General features: G+C 42.7%; 2 protein-coding genes across 6 annotated transcripts in view; one reads left to right on the forward strand and one right to left on the reverse strand.

Moving 5' to 3' along the window:
* dhcr7 (7-dehydrocholesterol reductase) overlaps window positions 1-4,354 on the reverse strand; it is a 40,886-nt gene extending 36,532 nt beyond the window's left edge. The window contains exon 1 of one of the 2 annotated variants that reach the window (XM_041197824.1): window positions 4,226-4,354. In XM_041197824.1, the coding sequence (XP_041053758.1) occupies window positions 4,226-4,228 (3 nt within the window). In that variant the 5' untranslated portion in view covers window positions 4,229-4,354. Of the gene's footprint in view, window positions 1-4,046; window positions 4,153-4,225 lie in introns of those variants that run through there. The other variant, XM_041197825.1, reaches the window with a different exon arrangement.
* Window positions 4,355-18,316: 13,962 nt separating this feature from the next.
* Window positions 18,317-27,302, forward strand: part of nadsyn1 (NAD synthetase 1) — a 61,057-nt gene continuing 52,071 nt past the window's right edge. For all 4 annotated transcript variants that reach the window (XR_005944139.1, XM_041196562.1, XM_041196563.1 and 1 more), the window contains exons 1-2: window positions 18,317-18,483; window positions 24,312-24,372. Coding sequence is in view for 3 of the 4 variants with exons in the window: in XM_041196562.1 (XP_041052496.1) it covers window positions 18,396-18,483; window positions 24,312-24,372 (149 nt within the window). In the remaining variant the exon portion in view is untranslated. The remainder of the gene's footprint in view (window positions 18,484-24,311; window positions 24,373-27,302) is intronic.

Below are 27,302 nucleotides of genomic sequence, written 5' to 3' on the forward strand. Positions count from 1 at the left end.
ATTAAATAATTAATATACAACCATTCACCAGAACTCCTATTTTTTTAAAAAAACATAAAACTTATCTTTTCTCTCATGAAAGCAAATGTGGTTCTTTGAACATTTCATACCTTACAGCTCTAAATCAGTGTAAAAATCCTTGTCACTCTTCAATCAATATTCCCAAAAGCCTCAATATCCTTTTGATGGTAACATGCTCAAATGCCCTCATATTTCAAATGTGGTCTCACCAATAATAGAAGGCAACTTACTTCAAGTGGGAAGCCCAGGTTTTGCAGTTTTGCAGTAATGGTGACAAAACTGTCAGTGTACAGCATTATTACTCCTCTGAAACTGACAACTTCTGGAGTCCATGCATGCACAGCTAAATGTGGAGATCCAGAAGTTGCAGTCAGTAATTCCATGCCTCCTCAGAGGATGCACTCTTTGAGGTACCCTGAGGACTGTGATCAATTGGAAATTATTGAACTGAAAACTTTCACTCTGTAAAACCCTTGAGGAAGTTACACCTTGTGGAATGAAGTGTAACTGGGTTTTTAATGGTGTTTTTAATTACTGCTAAACAGCCTCATGGGTGTAGGAGGAGTAATTTTATATTTGTTGAATGTGCTAAGAACAATGTATAACTTTCAGTTTAATTTATTTTATATTTGCTTTAAGAAAGATGGAACATGGTTTTAGTTTCATTTAGTTTTTTTGTGAACTTGGTGCCAGGAAGTCTGGAGGGTTCTCCCAACAAAAAGGTCAGGTTTTCTGGATTTGTTTGAATCCACACATTTTAAATGAGGTTTTACAAACCTTGAACTGAAGAGAGGGATTAAAGGGGGGTTAGAAGTTTAATGATTTGGGAAAAAAAGGTAGAAAAAAACTGGTGTTGCTTAGCAACTAGTGTCCAGTGACACACAGCGACATAGTTAAAGATAGAAAAATAAGTTCAGAGCATGTATGTCAGAGAGTGAAGACTGGAGTTCTCTGATAAGAAATACTGCAAGGCTGCTGGGGGCTGAGTTTAGGGAACTCTCATGTTTGCAGTTGAAGTAGTAATGAGTTTAGAGTGCAGTTTTGGGGGTCTCAGGGAGAGACACCAGCTGGGGAAACAGTATCAAATATACTCTCAGAACTCCACCAGAAGAGAACCATTTGCAACTGGGCCAGCCCAAGCAAGAAGCCTTGGTGTTAAGATGGTGATAAATCTTCACTGGGGTTTTGTGTCTGTAAGGGTATTGCTGGGGTCAAAGGAATAGTGTGAGTTTGAACCATTTTCTTGCGTTTGTACTGAGATCCTTCCAACCTTTTTATCTGGTGTAATATAGATCATTTTTTTCCTGTTTAATAAATGTTTTATTCTTTATATTAAAAGTTCATCAGTAAATGCCTGTGATTTTTTTTCAGTAACTTTCTTCCGTGGTTTCTAAAAATAACAGTTAGGATCAATCAAGACATGTTTCACTCAGGATCTGACTTGTCCAGCATTAACATCAGCTGGGATCGTAAATGTCAAATTTCTCCATTATGATGGCAAATTCCAAATATTTTTAATTTTTAAAACAAGGTTATGATATTTTATATTCTACCTTAATCTCACATGTATGTCCCAGTCATTTATTTCATTATCTGTAAAATTAACAAATAAAAGTAAAGGGATTCAGTGATTTCTACTTTGTGATTTGCTGCCTGTGAGAATACTTCAATATGATTAGCTGATTATCCTATTTGATAATATCAATATTGTTGGTTGCCCGGAGAGTCCATTGACTTGATACCAGTTTCAATAGAAACGCAAGAAAATGGTTCAATGATTCAAACTGGCATCAGAAAAGGGGAAGTTTGCACTACAGATATTGCTAGATCTTTAGGAGGAGCTTGCTTCAAGGTCAGCAGCAAGCACTGTTGCTTCACTGCTTACTGCAAAATTTGGACCATAATTAAATCTCCATACCCTTGTGCTTCACTATCTTTGTTGATAATAGCTTCAAACTGACTCTAAACTTTTAGTAGCTTCATATTGACAGTAAACTTCTAGTCACCAATTGTAACCAGATCCTATTCAACTGTTTTAACCTGATGTCCCTTCATTGTGCACACATTTCACAACTCCTCTTCCATTAAGATGACTTCACAATCTACTTAATTTGTCCAGAGCTCTGTTAATGCTTTCGAAATCTGTCCTATTCATTCATTACCTATCTACATAGTTTGGCATCATGACAAATTTTTATTTTGTTGTTAGAAGTACATTTCATGATTGTATGGCAAAGGATTCAGTACAGACTCTTGCATCACAGCTGCCTAACCCAAACAGTTCGTTAAGCATCATCTCCTGCCTTTGCTTGCCAAATGAGTTTTCAATTCAACTGGCTAATTGTAATTAATTTCAAGCTCGTTAGCCTTCTGTGTTGCTTTATCCATCATTTTTTGGAAAAAATTTAGTCATTGGTCAGTTCTTGTCCACTGAATTATCACCTCAGACAAATTCCTCTAGGCTCAACATGACTTCTAATACTGCTTCTGTACAATTTGGGTTGAGTTTAAATTCTAACATTACTCCTGCTGAAGTTATAGCATCAATTTGAAATCAGGGCCCTATATCATTTCAGAACAAGGCTGAGTGTGTCCCCAGACGAACATACGAATTAGGAACAGGAATAGGCCATTTGGTCCCTTGAGCCTGCCCTGTCATTTGATAAGATCATGGCTGATCTGATTGTGGCCTCAGCTCCATTTTCCTGTCTACTCCCGATACCCTTTGACTCCCTTGTCAATCAAGAATCTGTCTAACTCAGCCTTAAAAAATATTCAATGACCCTGCCTCCACTGCTGTCGGGGGAAGAGAATTCCACAGACTAACCACCATCTGAGAGAGAAAAAAAAACTCATCTCTGTCTTAAATGGGAGACTCATTATTTTTAAACGGTGTCCCCTGGTTCCAGTCACTTCCACAAGGGAAACATCCTCTCAGCATCACCCGTATGGAGTGCAACACCACTGTGGTGTCAAACCTTATGTGAAAATGTCCAAGGACCCTCAGAGCCCGCAGGATTTCTTTTAAATCTTTCTGTACTTAATTTAAAGCCTGATGTAGGTGCCTGAACGCTGTTAAAATTGCTGCGCGTTGCAGTTCTGTGTATTTATTTAAGCTTACAAAGGCAGAGAAGGCTCTTTCCCAAGAAACACAATAGAACTTTCAGCCAGGGCAGCATAAACGTGTTAGACCAGAGCTTGGCTGTAACCCAAACTGAACTTCTGGTTTGATGTTAATTTATGTGGCACTGCCTGGTACAGTTTCTGCCTGTTCCGGAGTGATGCAAAACCTGGTTTCCTGGTGCTCAGTGTAAAATTAATCAGTTAAATCAGGAGTCTCAACATCAGTGTGAAATCAAACCAGGGTTGCAGTTCCGGCACACATGCAGCCTTATATAAGCATTCAATGTACCGAATCAAATGTTCTGCCGTCTGTTCCCATCTGTTGATTCACCCGCACACAACAAACATATCCCTTAAGGACCCTACAATACTTATTCATTTTCTTAGCAAGTAATTCACGCGGATCTATTCTGCAAGTCCTACTGTCCTGTTGATTCACTGAACTCTAGACATCCGCTCCTCACCACGTTGGTTCCTTTTCAGAAAACAAAGCAAAATCCGGTTTACATTTGAGGTTAACTCTTGGTAATACTCATATCTGTCACTTGCAGTCTTAGTCTCGGTGCTGAGAATCATAATCTTTGATTTTAAAAAAATGTCTTAATTTAAAACATTAAGCGGAGTAGAGGGAGGACTTCAAGCCCTGGATGGTGATGGAACCTTTAAGCACTGCACATGCAACAGAGCAGCCTTAGCTTTAGCTTGGGCACACATGCAGCTTTATTATAAACATATAACAGCCTTATATAAAGAACCTGGGTCGGGGGCCCCGAGGGAGGAGTGAGTGCATCATCTGTCAAGACAATCCCAGTCCCACAGCGCAGTATAGAAGGAGGAGAAAGTGTCCTTATTCCGCTGCAAACCCCGACCAGTCCGAATAAAGGGTTAAAACGTGCACTGACCTAGCCTAGACCAACATCACTGGCATTGAAACACTTCAGCCCTCACTTTACGGTTCGACCGATGGAGACGCAGCAAGAGGGAAGAACCGTTAAAAAAAAATTGCCAAATTCTTCGGTCTAACCGCAATAAAGCAAAAACGGCTTAAAATTCCAAGCGCGGAATTTTCTTGCTTCCTTACCATGCACTTTTGTTCCCAAGATCTCTTGAGAGGCTGCGCTCTCGGGAAGACACTCGCGGATTTGCTGGGGCTCCCACCGAGAGCTGTCAGCGGCGCCTGTCAATCATCAGCTGGCCGCTTTTATCAATGGCACGCCTTGCACGGTGAAGACTATCCAATGAGGTCCCACCACTCCGCTGATCTCACACAGGGAGGGGCGTGTCTTTGACAGTGATTGGTCCAAGCACCTCAAACCATTCCATAGTTCGATTTGGTGGGGGAGGGCTGGGGTTTGATGGTGGGGGTGGGGGGGTCCAGATGGTAGCCATGACAACTGGGCAGCCTTCACATTCAGTCAAGGGTGAGGAGAACATATGATTGAAGAAGATGTGCAAGCGAAGCTAATTGTAACTGCTTAGCAAGAATACAGGATAGTATTCATTCATTCCCTTTTGAAACGTGCACTGACCTAGCCTAGAAAAAAACCTGATCTTCCTAACAATAACAGATTCAATGGACCAGAAGATACACAGAATATAATGACAATATTTTCAGCATGGACTGGCATGGATATGCCAGGCCATGTTGTTGCGGATTGTGGTTGAATACAATTCTGCTGATGGCCTACAGTGACTCATGGATACCCAGTCCTGAGTTGCGAGAGCTGTTTGAAATCTATCCCATTTAGCACGGTGGTAGTGCCACACAACACAATGGAGGATATCCTCAATGTGAAGACAGAACTTTATCTGCACAAAGACTGAGTGGTGGTCAGTCCTACCAATACTGTCATGGACAGATGCATCTACAGCAGGCAGATTGGTGAGGGTGAGATCAAGTGTGTTTTTCCCTCTTGTTGATTTCCTCACCACCTGCCAGAGGCCCAATCTGTTTCATTGCAACATAGGTTGGGTGTGTCAGTTACTATATTTACAAACGTCCCCAGCCATCAAAGTATCAAATTTTAATTGCATCATTCGCAACCTGATGAATTTTCAATTTCAACTCAGCTCATAGTGCGAGATTCCGTTTGGAGCCAAGCTCCCCATCTTCATCCTCCAGCCCCACAACACTCCGAAATCTCTGTGTTCTTCCAATTCTGGCCTCTTGCACATCCTTGATTTTAATCCTCCACCATTGATGCCCATGCCTTTTGCTGCCCAGGCCCAAAGCTTTGAAATTCCCTACCTGCACCTCTCTGCCTCTCCACCTCTCAGTACTCCTTTGAGGCACTCTTTAAAATCTACCTCTTTGACCTAATATCTCCTGATGTGACCGGCCATCAAACTTTGTTTGATAATAACATGGGTAAAGGTACTATATAAATAAAAGTTGTTGCATAAACAGCATGACATTTCCAGGAAGTTCTTGATTACAAATGAAATCTCCTGAACGAGCTTAAAATTCGTGGACAAAATTGAGCAGTCTGACTTTATTTCTTTTTGCACATTGGCTGAAACTGTGCTCCTAACCATGGACAATCTGTCTGTTTCACGCAAACTGTTGAAACCTGGCTTGTATGGAGATTGTTGTGATGCTTCATTTTTATTCATTTATAGGACGAGGGCAGCACTGGCTAGGTCAGCATTTATTGCCCATTCCTAGTTGTCCTTGAGAAGGTGGTGGTGAACTGCCTTCTTAAAACGCTGCAGTCTATTTGTTGTCGGTACACCCACAATGTTGTTGGGGAGGGAGTTCCAGGATTTTGACCCAGTGACAGTGAAGGAACGGCGATATATTGCCAATTCAGGAAGACGAGTGGCTTGGAGGGGAACTTCCAGATGGTGGTATTCCCATGTGTCTGCTGCCCTTGTCCTTCTAGATGGTAATAGTTGTGAGTTTGGAAGGTGCTGCCTAAGCACCTTTGGTGAGTTCTGCAGTGCATCTTGTAGATGATATACACTGCTGCCACTGTTCACCGGTGGTGGAGGGAATGTATATTTGTGGAAGGGTTGCCAATCAAGTGGGCTGCATTGACCTGAATAGTGTCAAGCTTCTTCAGCCTTGTTGGAGCTGCACTCATCCAGGAAAATGGAAAGTATTCCATCACAGTCCTGACTTGTGCCTTGGAGATGGTGGACAGGCTTTGGAGAGTCAGGAGGTGAGTTACTTGCTGCAGGATTCCTAGCCTCTGACTTGCTCTTGTAGCCACAGTATTTATATGGCTAGTGAAGTACAGTTTCTGGTCAATGGTAGCCCCCAGGATGTTGATATTGGGGGACTCATCAATGGTATTGCCATTAAACGTCAAGGGCAATGGTTAGATTCTCACTTTTTGGAGATGCTCATTGCCTGGCACTTGTTACTTGTCACTTGTCAGCCCAACCTTGGATACTGTCCAAGTCTTGCAGCATTTGGACAAGGACTGCTTTAGTATCTGAGGAGTCGCGAATGGGGCTGAACATTGTGTAACCATGAGGGAATATCCCCACATCAGACCTTATGACGGAAGGAAGGTCATTGATGAAGCAGCTGAAGGTGGTTGGGCCTAGGACAACACCCTGAGGAACTCCTGCAATGTTGTCCCGAAACTGAGATGATTGACCTCCAACAACCACAACCATGTTCCTTTGTTTGTGCTAGGTATGACTCCAACACTTGGAGAGTTTTCCCCCTGATTTCCATTGACTCCAGTTCTGCTAGGGCTCCTTGATGCCACACTCAGTCAAATGTTGCCTTGATGCCAAGGACAGTCACTCTCACCTCACCTTGGGAGTTTAGCTCTTTTGTCCAAGTTTAAACCAAGGCTGTAATGAGGTCAGAAGCTCAGTGGCCCAGGCAGAAATCAAACTGAGCATCAGTAGCAGGTTATTGCTAAGCAAGTGCCGCTTGATGACACAATTGATGACCCCTTCCATCACTTTACTGATGATTGAGACTAAATTGATGGGGCAGTATTTGACCAGGTTGGATTTGTCTTGCTTTTTGTGTACATGGCATACCTGGGCAATTTTCTACATTGCCAGGTAGATGCCAGTGTTGTAGCTGTACTGGAATAGCTTGGCAAGGGGCCTGGCAAGTTCTGGAGCACAAGCCTTCAGTAGCATTGCCGGATTATTGTCAGAGCCCAGAACCTTTGCAGTATCCAGTGCCTTCAGCCATTTCTTAATGTCACATGGAGTGAATCAGATTGGTTGAAGACTGGCATCTGTGATGCTGGGGACCTTCAGAGGAGGCTGAAATGGATCATCCACTCGGCACTTCTGGCTGAAGATTGTTGTGAATGTTTCAGCCTTACCTTTTGCACTGATGTGCTGGGCTCCTCCATCATTAACGATGAGGATATTAATGGAGCCTCCTCCTCCAGTGAGTTGTTTAATTGTCCACCACCATTCACGACTGGATGTGGAAGGACTGCAAAGCTCAGATCTGATACGTTGGTTGTGGATTCGCTTGGCTCTGTCTGTCACTTGTTGCTTATGCTGTTCGGCATGCAAGTTGTCCTGTGTTGTAGTTTCACCGGGTTGAGACCTCATTTTTAGGTATGCCTGGTTCTGCTCCTAACATGCCGTCCTGCACGCTTCATTGAAAAAGGGTTGATCCCCTGACTTGGTGGTAATGGTAGAGTGGGGGATATGCCAGGTCATGATGCTGCGGATTGTGGTTGAATACAATTCTGCTGATGGCCCACAGTGCCTCATGGATACCCAGTCCTGAGTTGCGAGAGCTGTTTGAAATCTATCCCATTTAGCACGGTGGTAGTGCCACACAACACAATGGAGGATATCCTCAATGTGAAGACAGGACTTTGTCTGCACAAAGACTGAGTGGTGGTCAGTCCTACCAATACTGTCATGGACAGATGCATCTACAGCAGGCAGATTGGTGAGGGTGAGATCAAGTGTGTTTTTCCCTCTTGTTGATTTCCTCACCACCTGCCACAGGCCCAATCTGGCAGTCATATCCTTTAGGACTCAGCCAGTTCAGTTTCTGGTGGTGCTACTGAGCCACTCTTGGTGATGGACTTCGAAGTCTCCCACCCAGAGTACATTCTGCACCCTTGCCACCCTCAGTGCTTCCTCCAAGTGGTGTTCACTGTGGAGGAGTACTGATTCATCAGCTGAGGGTGGGGGTAGGGGGTGGGGGTTGTGGTATTGGTGCAGTATGTGGCAATCAGCAGGAGGTTTCCATGCCCATATTTCACCTGATGCCATGAGACTTCATGGGGTCATTACTGCGGATCTGGAGTCACATGTAGGATGGCAGATTTCCCTTCCTAAAGGACATTTTTGAACCAGCTGGGTTTTTATGACAATTGACAATGCTTTCATGGTCATCATTAGACTTTTAATTCCAGATTTTTATTGAAATTCAAATCCCACCAACTGCCATAATGGGATTTGAGCCTGGGGGGTCTCTGAATTACCAGTTCAGTGACAATACCACTATGACCCCAGAGTCAAATAGCCTACCGATAATCATTCTGAAGACTCAGACCTAATACTAGCTATTTGCCTGAGGTATTGGAAAGCAACAGAACAAATTAACAGCACAGGAGTGAACACCTCACGGCAATGTGTCTTGGCCTAACGATTTCATCCGCTTAAGCAGCGTCTTTCTCTCCATCATAATGTCTGGAATGGGTCTTTTCACTGATGATTTCACAGTGTTTAGCTTCACTCGCTACTCTTGTGACAATGAAGCAGTTCAAGCAAGTCTGAGCTGACAAGTGACAAGCAGCCACTTTGTGCCACATGAGTGGCATTTAATGGCCACTTAAAAAGTAGAGAACTCAACCATTTTGTCCTGACCTTTAAAAGCACCACCGTCGCTGCATGTCTACATTGTGGGCCACCACCACCCAGAGGTTTAACATAACTAGCTATATCCCAAAAATAGGTGGGAAGGCAAGTGGTGAGGATGACACAAAGATTCTACAGAGGGATATGGACAGGTTAAGTCAGTGGGCAAAAACGTGGCAGATGGAATATAATGTGGGAAAATGTGAGGTTATGCACTTAGGCAGGAAAATAGAGGAGCTGAATATTATTTAAATGGAGAAAGACTGAGGAAAGCTGCACACAGAGGGATTTGGGGGTCCTCATGCATGAATCCCAAAAAGCTAACATACAAGTTCAACAGGTAATAGGGAAGGGAAATGGAATGTTGGCCTTAATTTCAAAGGGAATGGAGTATAAAACAGGGTAGTCTTGCTAAAACTAAACAAAGCACTAGTTAGACCATACCTAGAATACTGTGAACAATTTTGGTCCCCTTATCCAAGGAAAGATATACTGGCATTGGAGGCAGGTTCATGAGGTTAATTCCTGTTAGGGAGGGATTTTCTTATGATGAGAGGTTGAGTAGGTTTGGGCCTGTACTCTTTGGAGTTTAGAAGAATGAGAGGCGACCTTATTCAAACATATAAGATTCTTAGTGGGCTTGACACGGTAGATGCTGAGAGGTTGTTTCCCCTTGTGGGAGAGTCTAGGACCAGAGGGCATAATCTCAGAGTAAGGGGGCACCCATTTAAAACAGAGATGAGGAGGAATTTCTTCTCTCAGAGGGTAGTCAACCTGTGGAATTCTTTACTGCAGAGGGCTGTAGAGGCTGGGTCGTTAAGTGTATTCAAGGCTGAGATAGACAGATTTTTAATCAGTAAGTGAATCACACATGGTGTGGGGAAAAGGCAGGAAAATGGAGTTAAGGATTATCAGACCAGCCATGATCTCATTGAATGGTGGAGCAGACTTGATGGGCTGATTGGCCTACTTCTGTTCCTATGTCTTATGGTCTTACGGCCTTATGGTCACACTGCCCACAAGGGCAGCAGCTGGATACTCTGTGGTAAGTGACTCACCGCTGATCCCTCAAAATCTCTTCACCATCATTCAACCCAGGAGTATGATGGAATACTCCCCAATTGCCTGGGTGGGTGCAATAACAAACACATTCAAGCAGCTTAATTAGACTCAATATCAATCAGCTCCATTTCTGATGCACTGTGGATACTGCATGTACAATGTTGAGTAGGTACAGCAGCAACTCAGCCAGGTTGCTTCACCAGCACATCTCTCCTTTGCAACATTTATCACAGTGAAGTACAAGAGGAGCAATGTTATGGGAACACCATCACCTCCAAACTCACTCGCAAATCACACACCATCTTGACTTGAAGATACATCACTGTTTCTTCATTGTGTCTGGGTCTGAATCTTGGAATTCCCTTCCTAACACTATAGCAGGAGCACCATCTCCACAAGAGTGGCAGTGGTCAAAGTACAAGGTCAACCATCGCCATTTGTGGGCAACTAGAGTGGGCAATAAACGCCAATATCATGCACTTTCTGAGAACAAACCATAAAAGGACAGAGAAAACATATGGAGGAGAAAATAGAAGAGGAAAAATAACGGATATCAGAAGCTGAGAAAATGATTAAAAATTAAGGGAAAAAATTAAGTATATAAAATATAGAAATGTTTTTGGTTGAAATTTATGAAAAATTGCTGTGGGGGACCGGAACACTACTACACGCTGTGGGTGGGAATTCCTAACTTGTGAAACTACCATGTTAAGTGTATTCAAGGCTGAGATAGACAGATTTTTAATCAGTAAGTGAATCACACATGGTGTGGGGAAAAGGCAGGAAAATGGAGTTAAGGATTATCAGACCAGCCATGATCTCATTGAATGGTGGAGCAGACTTGATGGGCTGAATGGCCTACTTCTGTTCCTGAAAGAGGAAGTTTGAACAAATCAGCAATAATACAAACAGAGAGAACTGCTTGCAGTAACATGTTTAATGATCTGGAAAATTACTAATAAAAGTGAAGGAGAAAAGCGATACAGATTTTATAGGTTGGTGCGGAGGATTCCTTATTATTTTGCTATTATTGAATAGTGTATGTTTTATTACCATTAATTACTTTATTATCCACTACTTGCAAAATCATTGTAGATGATAATGATAAACTCAAGTCATATCCCGACAATAGTTGCGAACTGTTGCTGCGACACAAGTTCATAAAATATTAGCTTCTGCTAATTGCCCTTCTCAAGGCCAATTAGGGATGGGCAATAAATTTTCAATGATGCCCACGTCCCATGAATGAATTAAAAAAAGAATACTCTGTAGCAAGGGAAAGACATTGGGCTTCCCACCGACCACTTCCGCCACCATTTCACAATCCTTCGTACCTCCTAGCCAATCCCGAGGCCTGGTAAAATCCAGCCCACGGTCTTCTCATGGTTTGTTTCTTGCTGTCCTTTGTCTTCTCAGGCGGTAGTTTCTTGTCATCGACTGCAGCCCTGAGGAAGCCAAACTGCCTTCTTCTGATCACCTTTCCCTACATGCTCACTGTGTGAATAATCTTCTTTTCTCCAACCCTTAGTCCTTGGTGACGTGGACAGATTTTGTTGAGGCACTAACCAGAAGGTAGAAAATCATTCAGTGTCTCATGTAGAGTCCAAACGGTTGTGTGATCAAGGCCGTCTGTTTCCACATTCTGTTTTCTGTTATCTGTTTCAGTTAATCCAACGTTCCACCATTTCCTTATCTGAAGATAACCTCATGGCCTGGTTAGTTTCTTACCAATAAACCAGTTCAGAATGCCAAAGTCCTGGCCATTAGTGGCCTTTATGCGTTAGGGCTCCTTCTTTTTACATCAAGCAACTTTTTCCAATAATCCTTGGCTGTTGAATCTGCTTCCACTGCCTTTTCATGCAGTATACACCAGATGACAAAAGCCTGGTATGTAAAACAATTTTGCATCTCCCCACCTGAGATTATTTTTGCAGTGACAATAAATCTGTGCCTTCTGACTGCCTAATCCTCTGCCACTGGAAACAGTTTGGGCGGGGAGGTGGGGCAGATTAGAAAGCCCCTGAAATCTGGCGCAGAGGTCGCCATGCATGATTACCCAGCACCCCATCTAAGCGATACACATGAGATTCGTGCTGCCTACTCATTTCCATGATTGTGTTATACAATCCACCACTGAACACACGTTGAGTAACTGCATGCTGCATTGGAAAATACAAGTTCATGCAAGGAGAACACCACTTAAAGTTAAAAACAAAAACAAAAATACCTGGAAAAACTCCGCAGGTCTGGCAGCATCTACGGAGAGGAGCACAGTTAATGTTTCGAGTCCAAATGACTCTTCAACAGAACTAAGTAAAAGTAGAAGACTGTTGAAGGGTCATTCGGACTCGAAACGTTAACTGTGCTCCTCTCCGTGGATGCTGCCAGATCTGCTGAGTTTTTACAGGTATTTTTGTTTTTGTTTTGGATTTCCAGCATCCGCAGTTTTTTGCTTTTACCACTTAAAGTTAGGCTGCATTGTTTAAAGCCAAACCGCACCTCTGAATGGCAAAGTGCATTCTGGCTGCAGCAGAGGCTAAAATTGCTTTGACAACATTCGAAAACCTTCAGGGAGGAGCCGAAATAGCACAAGAGAGGCAACAGAGCATGTCCCAGGTTTTCAGGTGCTGCACTGGAGTTGCTGATGCAGGAGGTGTCCAGAGGATTGAGGTTTGCTTTCCCTCAGTGGGCCAGGAAGTCCTCCAGACCAGTGCTCAAAGGCAGTGGGAGCAGGTGGCTGTGACAGTCAATGTCAATAGTCTGAAACTGAGGACCAGGATGCATTGTTGCAAGAAGCTAAATGACCTCGCATGAGTGGTCAAGGTCAATGAATGTCAAATCCTACCAATTGCAGCACCAGCCTGACACACTGCTTCATTCAGCACTTGACCATCACCACCAATTTCTATCAACCACGACTCAAACCTCACATTCATATGCCTTATCTCACCCTCAAACACTTAGCATTTCTGTCAGCAGCACCTTTACATCTCACAGCCTGCACATAATGACAGCTCTTCAACTGTGGCAGGCATATAGCCCAAATGTACAGCAACATACTCACTGACAAACCTTCTTCTCTTTTGCAGGACAAGGTGCCACAAAGTGAACAGTAGAATATAGGCAGAGGGCCAGGCAGGGTTGCATGTACCGATCCCCATGGAGGAGATGGTGCTCGGGCTGTTTGGAGTAGCAGTCAAAGAGGCTATGATCAGTGGTGTCACTGAAGCTTTCAAGGATGACAGTTTGCCCCTGCTGAATGCACCTTCTGAAATCCCATGTTACCCTCATCCCACAATCTGGTATGGTGCACAAGCTGCAGATGGTGTAACTGTACAACTCTTCTTTTCACTAACATGTACCCCCACCTCCCCTCCAGCAACCCCTCCCCTCTTGTTGTGCATCTCTGCTTTTAGATACTGAAGAACTGCCATCTGGCCAACCAGTGGAGTGGGTGGATGAAGGCCCAGAGGAAGAACAGACCGAGGAGGAAGACATATCGTCACTCGATCTGACAATTGCAGCCACCAGCTCAGATGCTAGCACTGTGCAGACTTTAGAGGCTTGTACAGAAATGGCATCAGCATGTGGTGAGTCAGTGGGCACAAGAGAGCTGCAGCCGTGGCAGGGGGAAAGGATACCATGGGTGCCAGCTGCCTGGAGGACGAGGTTATATTCTGTTACAGAGGACTCAGATGAAGAGTTTGATGGGATGACATACAAGAAAAGGCTGATGGATAAATGGATATACACAGAAAGATGCATGCTTCACTGGCATACCTACCAGAAAGCCTGTTGTCGTTGTCAAGGAGCGTGGAGGACTCTAGCTCTAACTTGGTACAGGCTTTTGCACATAGCTTGGAACCCATACTTTCCAGTGTAGAAGTGGTGGCCAACTTCATGAAAGCACTTTTGGACCTGTCCATGGTGTAGCATTTGATGGCCGATGTCTCAACTTCCACTGCAGTACAGTATGGGCAGAAGTCAACATTTCAGTGCTGCAGTGGAAGTTCAAACCGAGGTCATGAAATCTCTGCGTGTTGCCATGCAGGCTCAGACTGCTGCCGTCATGGCTGTGGACACCAGTGCTGTAAGGAGTTTGCAGGGCATCACAGCAGTTCAGCAATCTGTACTCCAGCAGGTTACTAGGGTTGCTGGGCTGTTGCCCTAGGGGAGTGGCAGTAATTCCATGGAGCATAAATCTGCTGCTCTTTCTCAGGAAGACAGCACACAAAAGGTTAATAAAAGTTTAGTACACAAGATAAGGCCTGATGGAATTAAAACTGAAAATGCTGGGGAAACTGAGCAGGTCTGGCAGCATCTGTGGAGAGAGAAACAGAGTTAATGTTTTGAGTATGACCCTTCTTCAGGACTGAAGAGAGGTTGATGGAGTCGGGGATGATATACTAGCACGGATAGAGGATTGGTCAATGGACAAGAAACAGAGAGTATGGATAAATAAGGCATTTTCAAGTTGGCAAACTATGACAAGTGGAGTGCCTCATGGAGCATTGCTGGGGCCTCAGCTATTTACAGTCAACATAAATGATTTAGACAAAGAGACAGAGAGTAGTGTATCTAAGTTTGCTGACAGTACAAAGCTAGGTGGGAATGCAAGCTGTGAGGAGGACACAGAGGAGCTACAAAGAAATATAGACAGGTTAAGTGAGTGGGAAACCAGGTGACAGATGGAGTATATTGTGGGGAAGTGTGAGGTTATTCACTTCAATAGTAAGAACAGAAAAGTAGAATATTTTTTAAAAGGTGTGAAACTTATAAATGCTGATGTTCAGAGAGACTTGGGTATACCCGTGCAAGGAGTACAAAAAAAGCTAGCATGCAGGAATAGCAAGCAATTAGGAAAGCAAATTGAATGTTGGCCTTTATTGCAAGGAGATTTGAGTACAAGAATAAAGAAGTATTGCTACAATTGTACAGGGCATTGGTGAGACCTCACATTGATTACTGTGTGCAGTTTTGGTCTCCATATTTATGGAAGGATATACTCACATTGGTGGTGGTACAGCAAAGGTTCATTAGTCCAGGCCCCTAGATTGCTAGCCCAGTAACATTACTATTGTGCTACCATCCCCATAACAGGTACAGGAATAGGCCATTCAGCCCCTTTAGCCATTCTATTACATCATGCTTGATCAGTACCTCAACTCAATTTTCCTTCATTATCTGAAGACAAATATCATGGTCCAGCATGTTACCAAATTATCTACTATCAGCAATGACAATGTGTTGCTGGAGATAGTTATCAAATATTTAGGCTCTACAATCACCAGCAATCTGTCACTTGATGCTGAAATCACACACATTGCAAAAGCTGCAGCTGTTTTGTCCAAGCTGAGTAAGTGAGTGTGGAACAACAACAACCTGACAGAGAACACCAAACTGCGAGTATACCAAGCCTGTGTCCTCAGCTCACTCCTCTACAGTAATAAGATCTGGACAACATATGTTAGGCAGGAGTAAAGGCTGAACAGTTTCCACCTTCACTGTCTCAGATGTATCCTCGCATCTCTTGGCAGGACAAGGTCACCATCTCAGAGGTCCTGGGGTGTGCGAATTCCAACAGCATACACTCACTGCTAAGTCAACGACATCTGTATTGGCTCAACCACATTCATTGGAAGGATAATAAAAGCAAAATACTGCAGATGCTGGAAATCTGAAATAAAAAATGGAAAATGTTGGAAAAACTCAGCCGGTTTAGCAGCATCTGTCGACAGAGATACAGAATCAATGTTTCGAGTCTGTATGACTTTTCTTCAGAGTGCTGAATAAGAGTAATTTTAGACTGGAAACGTTAACTCTGTTTCTCTCTCCACATGTGCTACCAGACCTGCTGAGTTTTTCCAGCATTTTCTGTTTTTATTTCATCGGATGGATGACAATGTATAGCCAAAGACCCTTTTACACGGAACTGACTACTTGAGTCATGACTTGATTGGTTGTCATTCGTACCTTCCGCTACAGGGACACCTGAAAGTGAGATATGAAGATGGTGACATTGACACTGACAACTTTTTTTTTATTCATTCATGGGACATGGGCATTACTGGCTAGGCCCACCCCTCAATGCCCTTGTTCAGAGGGCATTTAAGAGTCAATCACATTGCTGTGGGTCTGGAGTCACGTGTAGGCCAGACCAGGTAAGGACAGCAGATTTCCTTCCTTAGTGAGCCAGATGGGTTTTTATGACAAAAACAGAATTACCTGGAAAAACTCAGCAGGTCTGGCAGCATCGGCGGAGAAGAAAAGAGTTGACGTTTCGAGTCCTCATGACCCTTCAGCAGAACTGGGTGAATCCAAGGAGAGGGGTGAAACATAAGCTGGTTTAACGGGGTGGGGGGTGGGGAGGGCGGTGTTGGGTGGGGAGACAGAAGTGGAGGGGGGTGGTGTGGTTGTAGGGACAAGCAAGCAGTGATAGGAGCAGATAATCAAAAGATGTCACAGACAAAAGAACAAAAGAACACAGGTGTTGAAGTTGGTGATATTATCTAAACGAATGTGCTAATTAAGAATGGTTGGTAGGGCACTCAAGGTATAGCTCTAGTGGGGGTGGGGGGCATAAAAGATTTAAAAATAATGGAAATAGGTGGGAAAAGAAAAATCTATATAAATTATTGGAAAAAACAAAAGGAAGGGGGAAGAAACATAAAGGGGATGGGGATGGAGGAGGGAGGTCAAGATCTAAAGTTGTTGAATTCAATATTCAGTCCGGAAAGCTGTAAAGTGCCTAGTCGGAAGATGAGGTGCTGTTCCTCCAGTTTGCGTTGGGCTTCACTGGAACAATGCATCAAGCCAAGGACAGACATGTGGGCAAGAGATCAGGGTGGAATGTTAAAATGGCAAGCGACAGGGAGGTTTGGGTCATTCCTGCGGACAGACCGCAGGTGTTCTGCAAAGCGGTCACCCAGTTTACGTTTGGTCTCTCCAATGTAGAGGAGACCACATTGGGAGCAACGAATGCAGTAGACTAAGTTGGGGGAAATGCAAGTGAAATGCTGCTTCACTTGAAAGGAGTGTTTGGGCCCTTGGACGGTGCATCTTTTGCGTGGGCATGGGGAAGTGCCATAGGGGATTGAGGAGTGGGGGGTGATGGAGGAGTGGACCACGGTGTCCCGGAAGGAACGATCCCTACGGAATGCTGCCGGGGGGGTGAAGGGAAGATGTGTTTGGTGGTGGCATCATGATGGAGTTGGCGGAAATGCGGAGGATGATCTTTTGAATGCGGACGCTGGTGGGGTGATAAGTGAGGACCCGGGGGACCCTATCATGTTTCTGGGAGGGAGGAGAAGGCATGAGGGCGGATGTGCGGGAGGTGGGCTGGACACGGTTGAGGGCCCTGTCAATGACCGTGGGTGGAAAACCTCGGTTAAGGAAGAGGACATGTCAGAGGAACTGTTTTTGAAGGTAGCATCATCAGAAATTTCACCATCTGCCCTGAGTCTCTGGAATAGTAGTCACTGACAATACCACTATGTCACTGTCCATACTGGAAGAAGGTAGCCATTCATTGTCCCCACTGTAAATCAGACAAAGAGAATATATTGAAAGGAAATTATGAAAAAGAACAGTCTGCAACAGTTTCCATTAGTTAACCTAAATCACTCTTTCGCTCTATACCAGGATTCTAACTCTGGTTGTACGTAATTCTGGAGATTTCATCACAGAGCCTCTTCCCTCCGTCTGACCCACCCCGACACTCACCCCATTGGTTACCTAGCCTGTCCATTCTCACAGCGCAATGTCTTCCCAGGCCAATTGGGAAGCCAACAGACTCATCATTATCTGATTGGAGCCCTGACTATCAATCAAGCTGTCAGTTCCTTCCCAACTCCAACAATGTTATAACAAGTGATCAGTAGTGTTCAAAAACATATTTATTTTCAATGCCCCGATAATTTTTCCCCTGGATTGTTCCCAGAAAATCTTCAATTCCTGGAGACTCCCTGACAATTTTGGACAGTTGGCACCCCTTGCTTCAGGATCCAGTTGCAGTGCAATGTCCATGCAGCAAATGAATCCAACCAGGGATTCAAGGGGGGGAGATTAAGACAGGAGAAGGAAGCAGCAGTAGCTGCAGAGTTTGTGTTTCTGCGCCCATGTACTTCAAGGGAAATATCACACAATTTGCACCCAGATAGTATAAAACTCGCGGTAAAACAGAGTAAAAGAAGCACAAGAGTGTAAACGGTAATGAACCCACGCTTGCAATTGGAAATAACAGAGCTGAAGGCGGTTCTCGACTCCCCCTCTGCACCAGAGAGATGATATTGACCCGGAAGGAAAGTAGAGAGATGATTTTAAATGGAATTGCAGTAACTAATCATACCTTATCATAACATCGACAAAAATTCAGCCTTTTTTGCACAATGCTGGGTCGTAAAGTGACACTGGCGACTTGCGCATTGAATCAATGGGCACTAGATTTTGAAGGAAACCTTCAAAGAATTTTAAAAAGTAAGTTTTTTTTAAAAAGTCTCGATGCATAGTAAGTTAAACGATACGCACCTTGCACTGGTATACGTCAATTAATATATAGTAAATCAGAATCATTTTCGTCACTCTACTTGGAAATAATTTTATTTTTTAGGTTTTAGTTTTGTATTTTCCGCCCCAGGATTGTATTTTCCCAGATTTTAGCAGCCGTCCCATCTCGCAGGATTCGTAATTTTTGTCCAGGGGCTCTATTATATAGGACATGTTGGTACCAAGGACATTGATTGGACTAGAAAGGAGGTTCTGCTGAAAGAATTTGAACAGTTAGAAGCTGAATTAAAAAGCAGAACCTCCAATGTCCTCCAGAACCTCCACCCTTGAAATTGCTACCTGAGCCACAGGCAAAGTGGCATAGGTAAATAAAGCCAAGGAGTTAAATGCGTGGCTCAGAGATTGGCGTGGGAGGAATGGGTTTCAGTTCATGGGGCACTGGCACTAATACTGGGGTAGGAGGGAGCTGTTCTGGTGGGATGGGCTTCACTTGGACTGTGCTGGGACCGGTGTCCTGGTGAATTGAATAACTAGGGCTTTAAACTAAATTTGGGCAGGGGCGTGGGTGGGCCGGGGGGTGTGGCGTGGGGGGGTTGGTGGGGAGGGAGATAGGGTTCTGGAAAGGGGATGTGTAGGCTTACAAAGCAAAAGGATGTGGCAGCTTTGCAGGATAGCTATTTAGGTAATGATACCCAGAGTGTGACAGGAAGGGACAGAGTGTACAAACATAAATAAACAGCAGCAAATAGGGTCAAAGGGGAAAAATGGTTAAATTGTAAAAATTAATGGCCCTTTGCTTTAATGCACGTAATATCCGGAACAAAATGAATGAATTATCGGCACAAATAGAGGTTAATGGGAATGATCTTATGGCTATAAGGGAAACATGGTTACAAGGAGATCAAGGCTGGGAACTAAATATTCAGGGGTATGTGACTTTTTGAAAGTAGAGGCAGGAAGGAAAGGGTGGTGGGGTAACTTGGTTATTATGAGATGGAATAAGTACGATAGCAAGAAATTATCTTGGATTTGAAGATGTAGAATCCATATAGGTGGGGGTAAGAAATAACAAGGGGAAGAAGACACTGGTGGGAGCAGTCTATAGGCCCCCTGACAGCTATACTGTAGGACAGAGAATAAATCAGGAGATAATGAGGGCATGTAAAAAAAAAATACATTAACCATGAGTGACTTTAATCTTCATGTAGAAATGGGAAAATCAAATTGGCAGAGGCAAACACAAGCAAGAATTCATAGAGAGTATTTGGGACAGTTTCTTGGAACAATATGTTGTGAATCCAACCAGGAATCAAGCTATTTTGCGTCTGGTAATATGTAATGAGGTAGGTTTAATAAATGATCTCAGAGTAAAGGATCCCATAGGTACAATGACCATAATATGGTAGAATTTAGCATTCAGTTTGAGAGTGAGAAACTTGGGTCGGAAACAACTGTGCTTAACTTAAATAACGGTAATTACAATGAATGAGGGCAGAGTTGGCTGGAGTGGACTGGGAAAGCAGTTTAGCAGAAAAGACGGTTGATGAACAATGGCACACGTTTAAGAAAATAGTTCATGACTCACAACAAAGATATATCCCAGTGAGGAATAAGGATTCAAGGAAGGGGATAAATCAACAATGGTTAACCAAGGAAGTTAAGGACAGTATCAAATTTGAAAGAAAAAACATACAATGTGGCAAAGATGGTGGTAAGCCAGCGGATTGGGAAAGTTTTAAAAACCATTAAAGATTACCAAAAAAAAAGGGAGAAAATAAAACTTTGAGGGTAAACGAGCCAGTAACATAAAACGGACAGTAATAGCTTCTTTAAATATATAAAAAGGAAGAGAGAGAGAGGCCAAAGTCAATATAGGCCCCTTAGAGAATGAGGCTGGGGAAATAATAATGGGGAACGAGGAAATGGCAGAGGAGCTGAATAAATACTTTGCTTCAGCCTTCACGGTAGAATATACTAATAGCAGTCCAAAAATACTAAATGATCAAGGGGCAAAAGGGGCGGAGGAAATAAATGCAATAACTATCACTAGAGAAAATGTACTAGGGAAACTAATGGGGCTAAAGGTCGATAAGTCCCCTGGACCTGATGGGTTGCATCCTGGGGTATTAAAAGAAATAGCTACAGAGATAGTGGATGCACTTGTAGTAATCTTCCAAGAACCCTTAGATTCTGTAAAAATCCCAGAGGACTGGAGAATGGCCAATGTAACACCCTTACTCAAAAAGGAAGGGAGACAAAAAACAGGTAAGTATAGGCCAGTTAGCTTAACATCTTTCATTGGAAAAATGTTGGAGTCTATTACAAAGGATTTAAAGCAGAGCATTTAGAAAAAATAATCTAATCAAGCAGAGTCAGTATGGCTTCATGAAGGGGAAATCATATGTAACAAATTTATTCGAATCCTTTGAGGAGGTAACAAGCTGGATAGATAAAGGGGGACCAGTAGATGTAATATATTTGGATTTCCAAAAGGCGTTTAATAAGGTACTTCATATAAGGCTGCTTAATAAGATAAGAGCCCATGGTGTTGGGGGTAGCATATTAACATGAATAGAGGATTGGCTAACTAATAGCAGATATAGAGTTGGGATAAGGGGGGCATTTTCGGGATGGCAACCTGTAACTAGTGGAGTGCCACAGGGATCAGTGCTGGGGCCTCAATTATTTACAATATATACAATACAAATTACAATATTAATGACTTAGATGAGGGAAGTGAATGTATTGTCACCAAGTTTGTGGATGATACAAAAATAGGTGGCAAGGCAAGTGGTGAGGATGACACAAGGAGTCTACAGAGGGATATAGACATCTTAAGCGAGTGGGCAAAAACTTAGCAGATGGAATATAACGTGGGAAAATGTGAAGTTATGCACTTTGGCAGGAAGAATAGAGGAGCTGAATATTATTTAAATGGAGAAAGACTGCAGAAAGCTGCTGCACAGAGGGATTTGGGAGTCCTTGTGCATGAATCAGAAAAAGCTAACATACAAGTTCAACAGGTAATAGGGAAGGCAAATGGAATGTTGGCCTTTATTTCAAAGGAAATGGAGTATAAAAATAGGGAAGTCTTGCTAAAACTATACAAGGCACTAGTTACAATATACAAGACCACACCTAGAACACTGTACAATGTTGGTCCCCTTACCTAAGGAAAGATATACTGGCATTGGAGGCAGTCCAGAGAAGGTTCACTAGGTTGATCCTGGGGATGGAGGGATTTTCTTATGAGGAGATTATGATGCTGAGTAGGTTGGGCCTGTACTCATTGGAGTTTAGAAGAATGAGAGGTGACCTTATTGAAACATATAAGATTCTTAGAGGGCTTGACAGGGTAGATGCTGAGAGGTTGTTTCTGCTTGTGGGAGAGTCTAGGACCAGAGGGCATAATCTCAGAGTAAGGGGGCACCCATTTAAAACAGATGAAAAGGAATTTATTTTCTCACCTTTATGGCACTGTCAGCACCTTATCACTACCATTAACACTCACTATATATTTTTGTCCATGACATCTTTGTCAATCTCTCCTTAGCCCCCTGCTCAATCCCCCTTAAACTGTATAAATTTCATCATATTTGTACTCTATAGCTGTGAAGAAGGGTATTATAGACTTGAAATGTTAACTCTGTTTCTTTCTCCACAAATGCTGTCAGACCTGCTGAGCTTTTCCAGCATTTTCTGTTTTTATTTCAGATTTCCAGCATCCGCAGTATTTTGCTTTTATCTGGATGGTTTTCCTGTTTGTGTCTTGTTGTCACGTTCTTCCAACTAACAATAGTGTCGATGTTGGAATGGAAAAGAAAGCTACTATTGGCTCATTCTCGCCTCTGAGTTCGGAGGGCTTGGGGTCAAATCTCATACCAGGGTCTGAGCAGAAACATTTGTGCTGACACTCCAGAGGAGTACTAAGGAACTGCTGCTCTATTGGGGGTGATGCTCAAGGATAAGATGATGAAGCGAGGCCTTGTCTGTCCTTGTGGATAAACAAGATACCAAATGGCACTGTTTCAGAGAAGAGTTGGGGAGATGTTCCAGATATGCTGGCCAATATCAATCAACATTAGAAAAACAGGTTATGTGATCATTATCACCTCACTGTTTTGTGGGAGTTTGCTATTTGCAAATTAACTGCTGCATTTCCTGCATAATAATAGTGATCACACTTCAAAAGTATGTCATTGGCTTTCAAGCACTATAGGGAATCCTACGGTTATATAAGACATTATATAAATGCAAGTTTTTGTTTATCTATTAAAACTGCCCTTCAGTCATCTTTAGTGGTGAGATATTGACATTGCGTTAGAGATGCTTAGACTAAAGGGTTAAATATTTGAATAGTCAAATACTGGTTACGCTTGTACCAGCGTGAACTGGGCCTATTGTCATGGGAAAGAAATGGTACATTCATGTGCCTTGATCCTTGGACTGAAAACTGAATGAAGAGGCCTATTTGCAAAATCATGCACTTGGCTAGTGATTTATGCATCTGAAGAAAAGAGGCAGGAATAACATAATGCAAGTGTAGTTTTGTGGAACTAATTAAAGTCTGGCAAGATAGTGATAGCTTTCAAGGCAGTTCTGTTTAGTTGAGTGACATCTTTGAAAATTACCATGTTTTGGTCACCTGGATTGGTCAGGCCACTTGAAAGTGGGATTGTTCTTGGAAGATTAAAAAAGAAATTGCTCACCTAGAACGGGAGAAAGGAAGACATACATTAATATAGCACTGTTCACAACCTCAGCCACTTCAAAGCCAATTAATTAATTTGAAAGTGCAGTCACCATTGTAACATACTGAAAAGCAGCCATTTCTATATGGCAGGGCCCCACAAATAGCAATGAAATATAATAAGAATGATCAGATGCTTTGTTCCAGTGATGTTGGTTGAAGAATAAATATAGGCCAAAACACTGGGGATAATTCCCTGCTCTTCTTGGGAATAACGCCACGAGATCGCTTAAGTCCACCTGAGTGCTGTATTACGCTTATGCTTTTGAAATCATGCTTGCTAAGCAATATATCTTTTAGGTAGGGCAATGTAGGAAAGTTGGAAGTAAGGTAATTTAGGCAACATATATGAAACTCTGAACACAAAATGTAATTTCTGATCTAACTTTCTGATACTTTGGGTTACAAGAATGTACATTTGGGCCAACTGGTCTATGGCAGTGTTTATGCCCCACACAAGTCTCCTTCCACCCTTCGGGGGGAACGCTGAAGAAATAACTTTTCCGATCAGATCATTGCCAGGAAGGAATTTGTTAATTTTTACAGGGGGGGGTAATGGCCTGGGTTTCCTAAAAATGGGAGGAAATATAAAAAGATCAAGCAGAGAGTCAAATAGCTTACAGAATTGTGAGATATTTTAAATAAAATCTATTTATCTGTATGATTTTAATTTTCCCATTCTCTCTCTGGATTCTGTTTATCCCTTTGAGCTGATCAAGACTTCAGGATTGTGAAGGTCAACTCAAGGTCCATAGCATTGCAGCAAAGACAGAGCTCATCATTGTTTTGGCACATAGTCAAATCATTTGATTACAATGTTTCCTCAAAAATCCATCTATATCTAATGATCTATCTCTCTATCATTCTCTCTATCTCATTCTCTTTTCTTCTCTCTCTCTCTTTTTATCTTTCTCTGTATCTCTTTCATACCCTGGTCTATAACCCATTTATTTTTGTGCTTGTCAAAATCTAAGGGTTTAAACAACCTATAAACAAGTTCTTAATATACTCTTAGTTTTAAAAATATTTTGTTTTTCAAAATATACAGGTATTGAAATAGCAAAATCAAAAGGGGCAAGATACAGACTTGGGCCTGAACTGGAAATCTGGTAAGTAAAGTAAGGAAATATTTTTTTAATTAAAAAAAGGCTCTATATAGCTCCTTCCATGACTTTAGGTGATCCCAAAGTGCTTTACAATCAATGAAGTACTTTGAAGTAAAAATAGAAAGTGTTGGAAAAACTCAGCAGGTCTGGCAGCTTTTGTGGAAAGAGAAACAAAGAGTTAATGGTTCGAGTGCAATATGACTCTTCTTTGGAACCCAAAAGAAGTACTTTTGAAGTGTGGTCACTGGTGTGATGTAGAAAACGCGGTAGCTAATCTGCACACAGCAAATTCTCACAAACAGCAATGTGACGATGACCCTGGAATTATGCATGGAAAGGGGGCTATTTTGATGAACAAAGATTAATAGGAATAAAATTTTATTGGTGAATTTGTTTTTCTAAAAGTTCATTATGGAAATTCAGAATGAATTATACTTGAAGGGTACTTGTTTGCCGTGACATGTGAATCACTCAGCCTGCTTGAACAGTAAACCACTTCAGCTGGTGAACCTTTAATTAGTCTTGTCTCCCACAGCAGACACTAAGTTTAAAATGTTTGGGAGATTCGTGGGTGGCTCAGTATTTAAAGACAACGTGGAGTTGAGTTTGACCAGAAAGGTTCCATGTCCAGTTGCCAGTCTGTGGAGCTACTGGAGCTGTGACAGGGTAGCAGAGAAGAAAAGGAAGCCAACATTCCAACCTCTGGCTACTACCCATAAACCCCTGACCATAATTGCTAGAAAGGCCAAGATTTGTTGCTCATTCCCGGTTGTCATTAAGAATTGCTGCAGTCCATGTGGTAAAGTTGCTCCCGCAGTGATGCTAAGCAGAGAGCTCCGGGATGTTGACCCAGTGACAGTGAAGGAATGGTGATGTTATGTGTCCGAATTGGGATGGCGTGTGACTTGGAGGGGAGCTTGGAGGTGCTGGTGTTCCCTTGCACTTAGACATCCGTTGAAGAGCAGCAGGTGAAGCTTTCACCACTAGTGAGGAGGAGAGAAGCTGAGGATCTGGAAGCAGCTTTGAGGGTTTTTCAGCTCAAGTTATCCTTCAGCTTTTTGCGCTCAAGACTGGTGATGCGTGGGGCCTGCTTTCAGAAAGTACCTGTCATATTCCTTCGATATAGAAGAAGGCAGCCAGCGTATCATCTGCCACGTACCATACTTTAGAAAGGATGTCAAGGCCTTAGAGAGAGTACAGAGGAGGTTTACCAGATATTGCCTTAGAAGTGTGTAGATGTGCTAGGCCAAATGGCATCAATGATTCTAAGGCCTGGAGCTGAGGAGGCAACTGGCACCTCCCTTCACAGGTGAAGAATAGCCACCTTTGCAACAGACTGGAGAATTCCTAGCACCTGTGGAGTGACAACAATTCCAGACTCAGTCTGGAAAGGAGGGGAAAAGAAAGATTGTATGGTTGGAAGGGAAATGAGGTAATATTTCAGAGAACCTATTGGACTTGCAAATCTCAAAATCTCCACCACGTGTCAAAGCTGAGATGCTGCTGAGAAAGTATCCAGGTCTAAAAGGTTGATTTATGGCAGGAGAAATGACTGTTACTTGTCCTGTTTGTTTAGTGGCTGTGCATATATACAGCAGAGGTTTTATCATGGTAGAATCTGTCTGTTACTGGGAGAGCAGTGTGATCAGAGAATATTGCTGATATGATTTCTCCATTTGAGTCAAGATCAATAAGCTTGCTGAGCTTTATCACACCACATTACAGTATGGGTTAATATTGATATTTCACATGTATGGGGGAGTTTTATGGCAACTTGACTACTTAATGCTTAATCTGAAGTTATGTGCTTATATGTGATTGTGGTATTTTCTTGGATTTTTATTGGTGCTATGGAATCATATTCTATTCATTATAAGAAATCTAGATATTGGTGGTTTTCATTTCATTGTTTGGTTACAGACACTTTAAGGTAAATAGGTGCGGCACACTTTCCTTGTTTTCAGTACGGTGATGGTCATTGTTTTTGGATATTTTCATTCTTTCAGCTGCTGCTGAACTTGGTCAGTCGAACAATCGTAGAATCTTTGCACAGAAGGAGGCCATATGGCCCATTTTGCCTGTGCTGGCTCTTTGAGGGGGCTGATGAAAGGTCAATGACCTGAAATGTTATCCCTGTTTCTCTGTGCACAGATGCTGCCTGACCTGCTGATTTTTTCCCCCCAGCATTTTCTGTTTTTATCTTTGAAAGAGGTGTAAAAATTTGTTCCATAACTCACCCATAACCCTGTAAATTAGTCCTAAGTCCTAAGAACATAAGATCGAGCAGTCGACTATACAGCCCATCGAGCCTCCTCCACCATTCATCGCTGATCTTCAGCTTCAACTCCAATTTTCCTGCCCACTCCCCATATTCCTTGATTCTCTGAGAGACCAAAAATCTATGTCAGCCTTAAATGTATTCAGTGATGGAGCATCCACAATCCTCTGGAGTGGAGAATTCCAAAGATTCACAACTCTTTAAGTGAAGACATTTCTCCTCATGTCAGTCCTAAATGATTGGCCCCTTATCCTGAAACTGTGCCCCTGTGTTCTAGGTTCCACAGCCAAGAGAAACAATCTCTCAAGCCCCCTCAGAAACTCTTTCTTTTTCTAATTGTCCATATTGAATCTGCTTCCACCACCCTTTCAAGTAGTGTATTTCAGATTTCCTCTTTGTTTTAAAAAAAATTCTCCTAATTTCCCCTCTAGTTATTCCCCTGCCAATTGTCTTAAATCTATGATCTCTGGTTATCAACTCATTGCCAGGGTAAACCTATTTGCTTTATCAAAGCCCCTCATAACTTTGAATACCTTTGTTAGGTCTCCCTTTAACCTTCTCTGCTCTGAAGAGAATCATCTCAGTTCCTCCAATCTCTCTACAAAGCTGAACTACGTCATCCTTGGCATCATCCTAGCAAACTACCTTTGCATCC

This window comes from Carcharodon carcharias, chromosome 10 (genome assembly GCF_017639515.1).
Source record: "Carcharodon carcharias isolate sCarCar2 chromosome 10, sCarCar2.pri, whole genome shotgun sequence".
In the NCBI taxonomy this organism is placed as follows: domain Eukaryota; kingdom Metazoa; phylum Chordata; class Chondrichthyes; order Lamniformes; family Lamnidae; genus Carcharodon; species Carcharodon carcharias.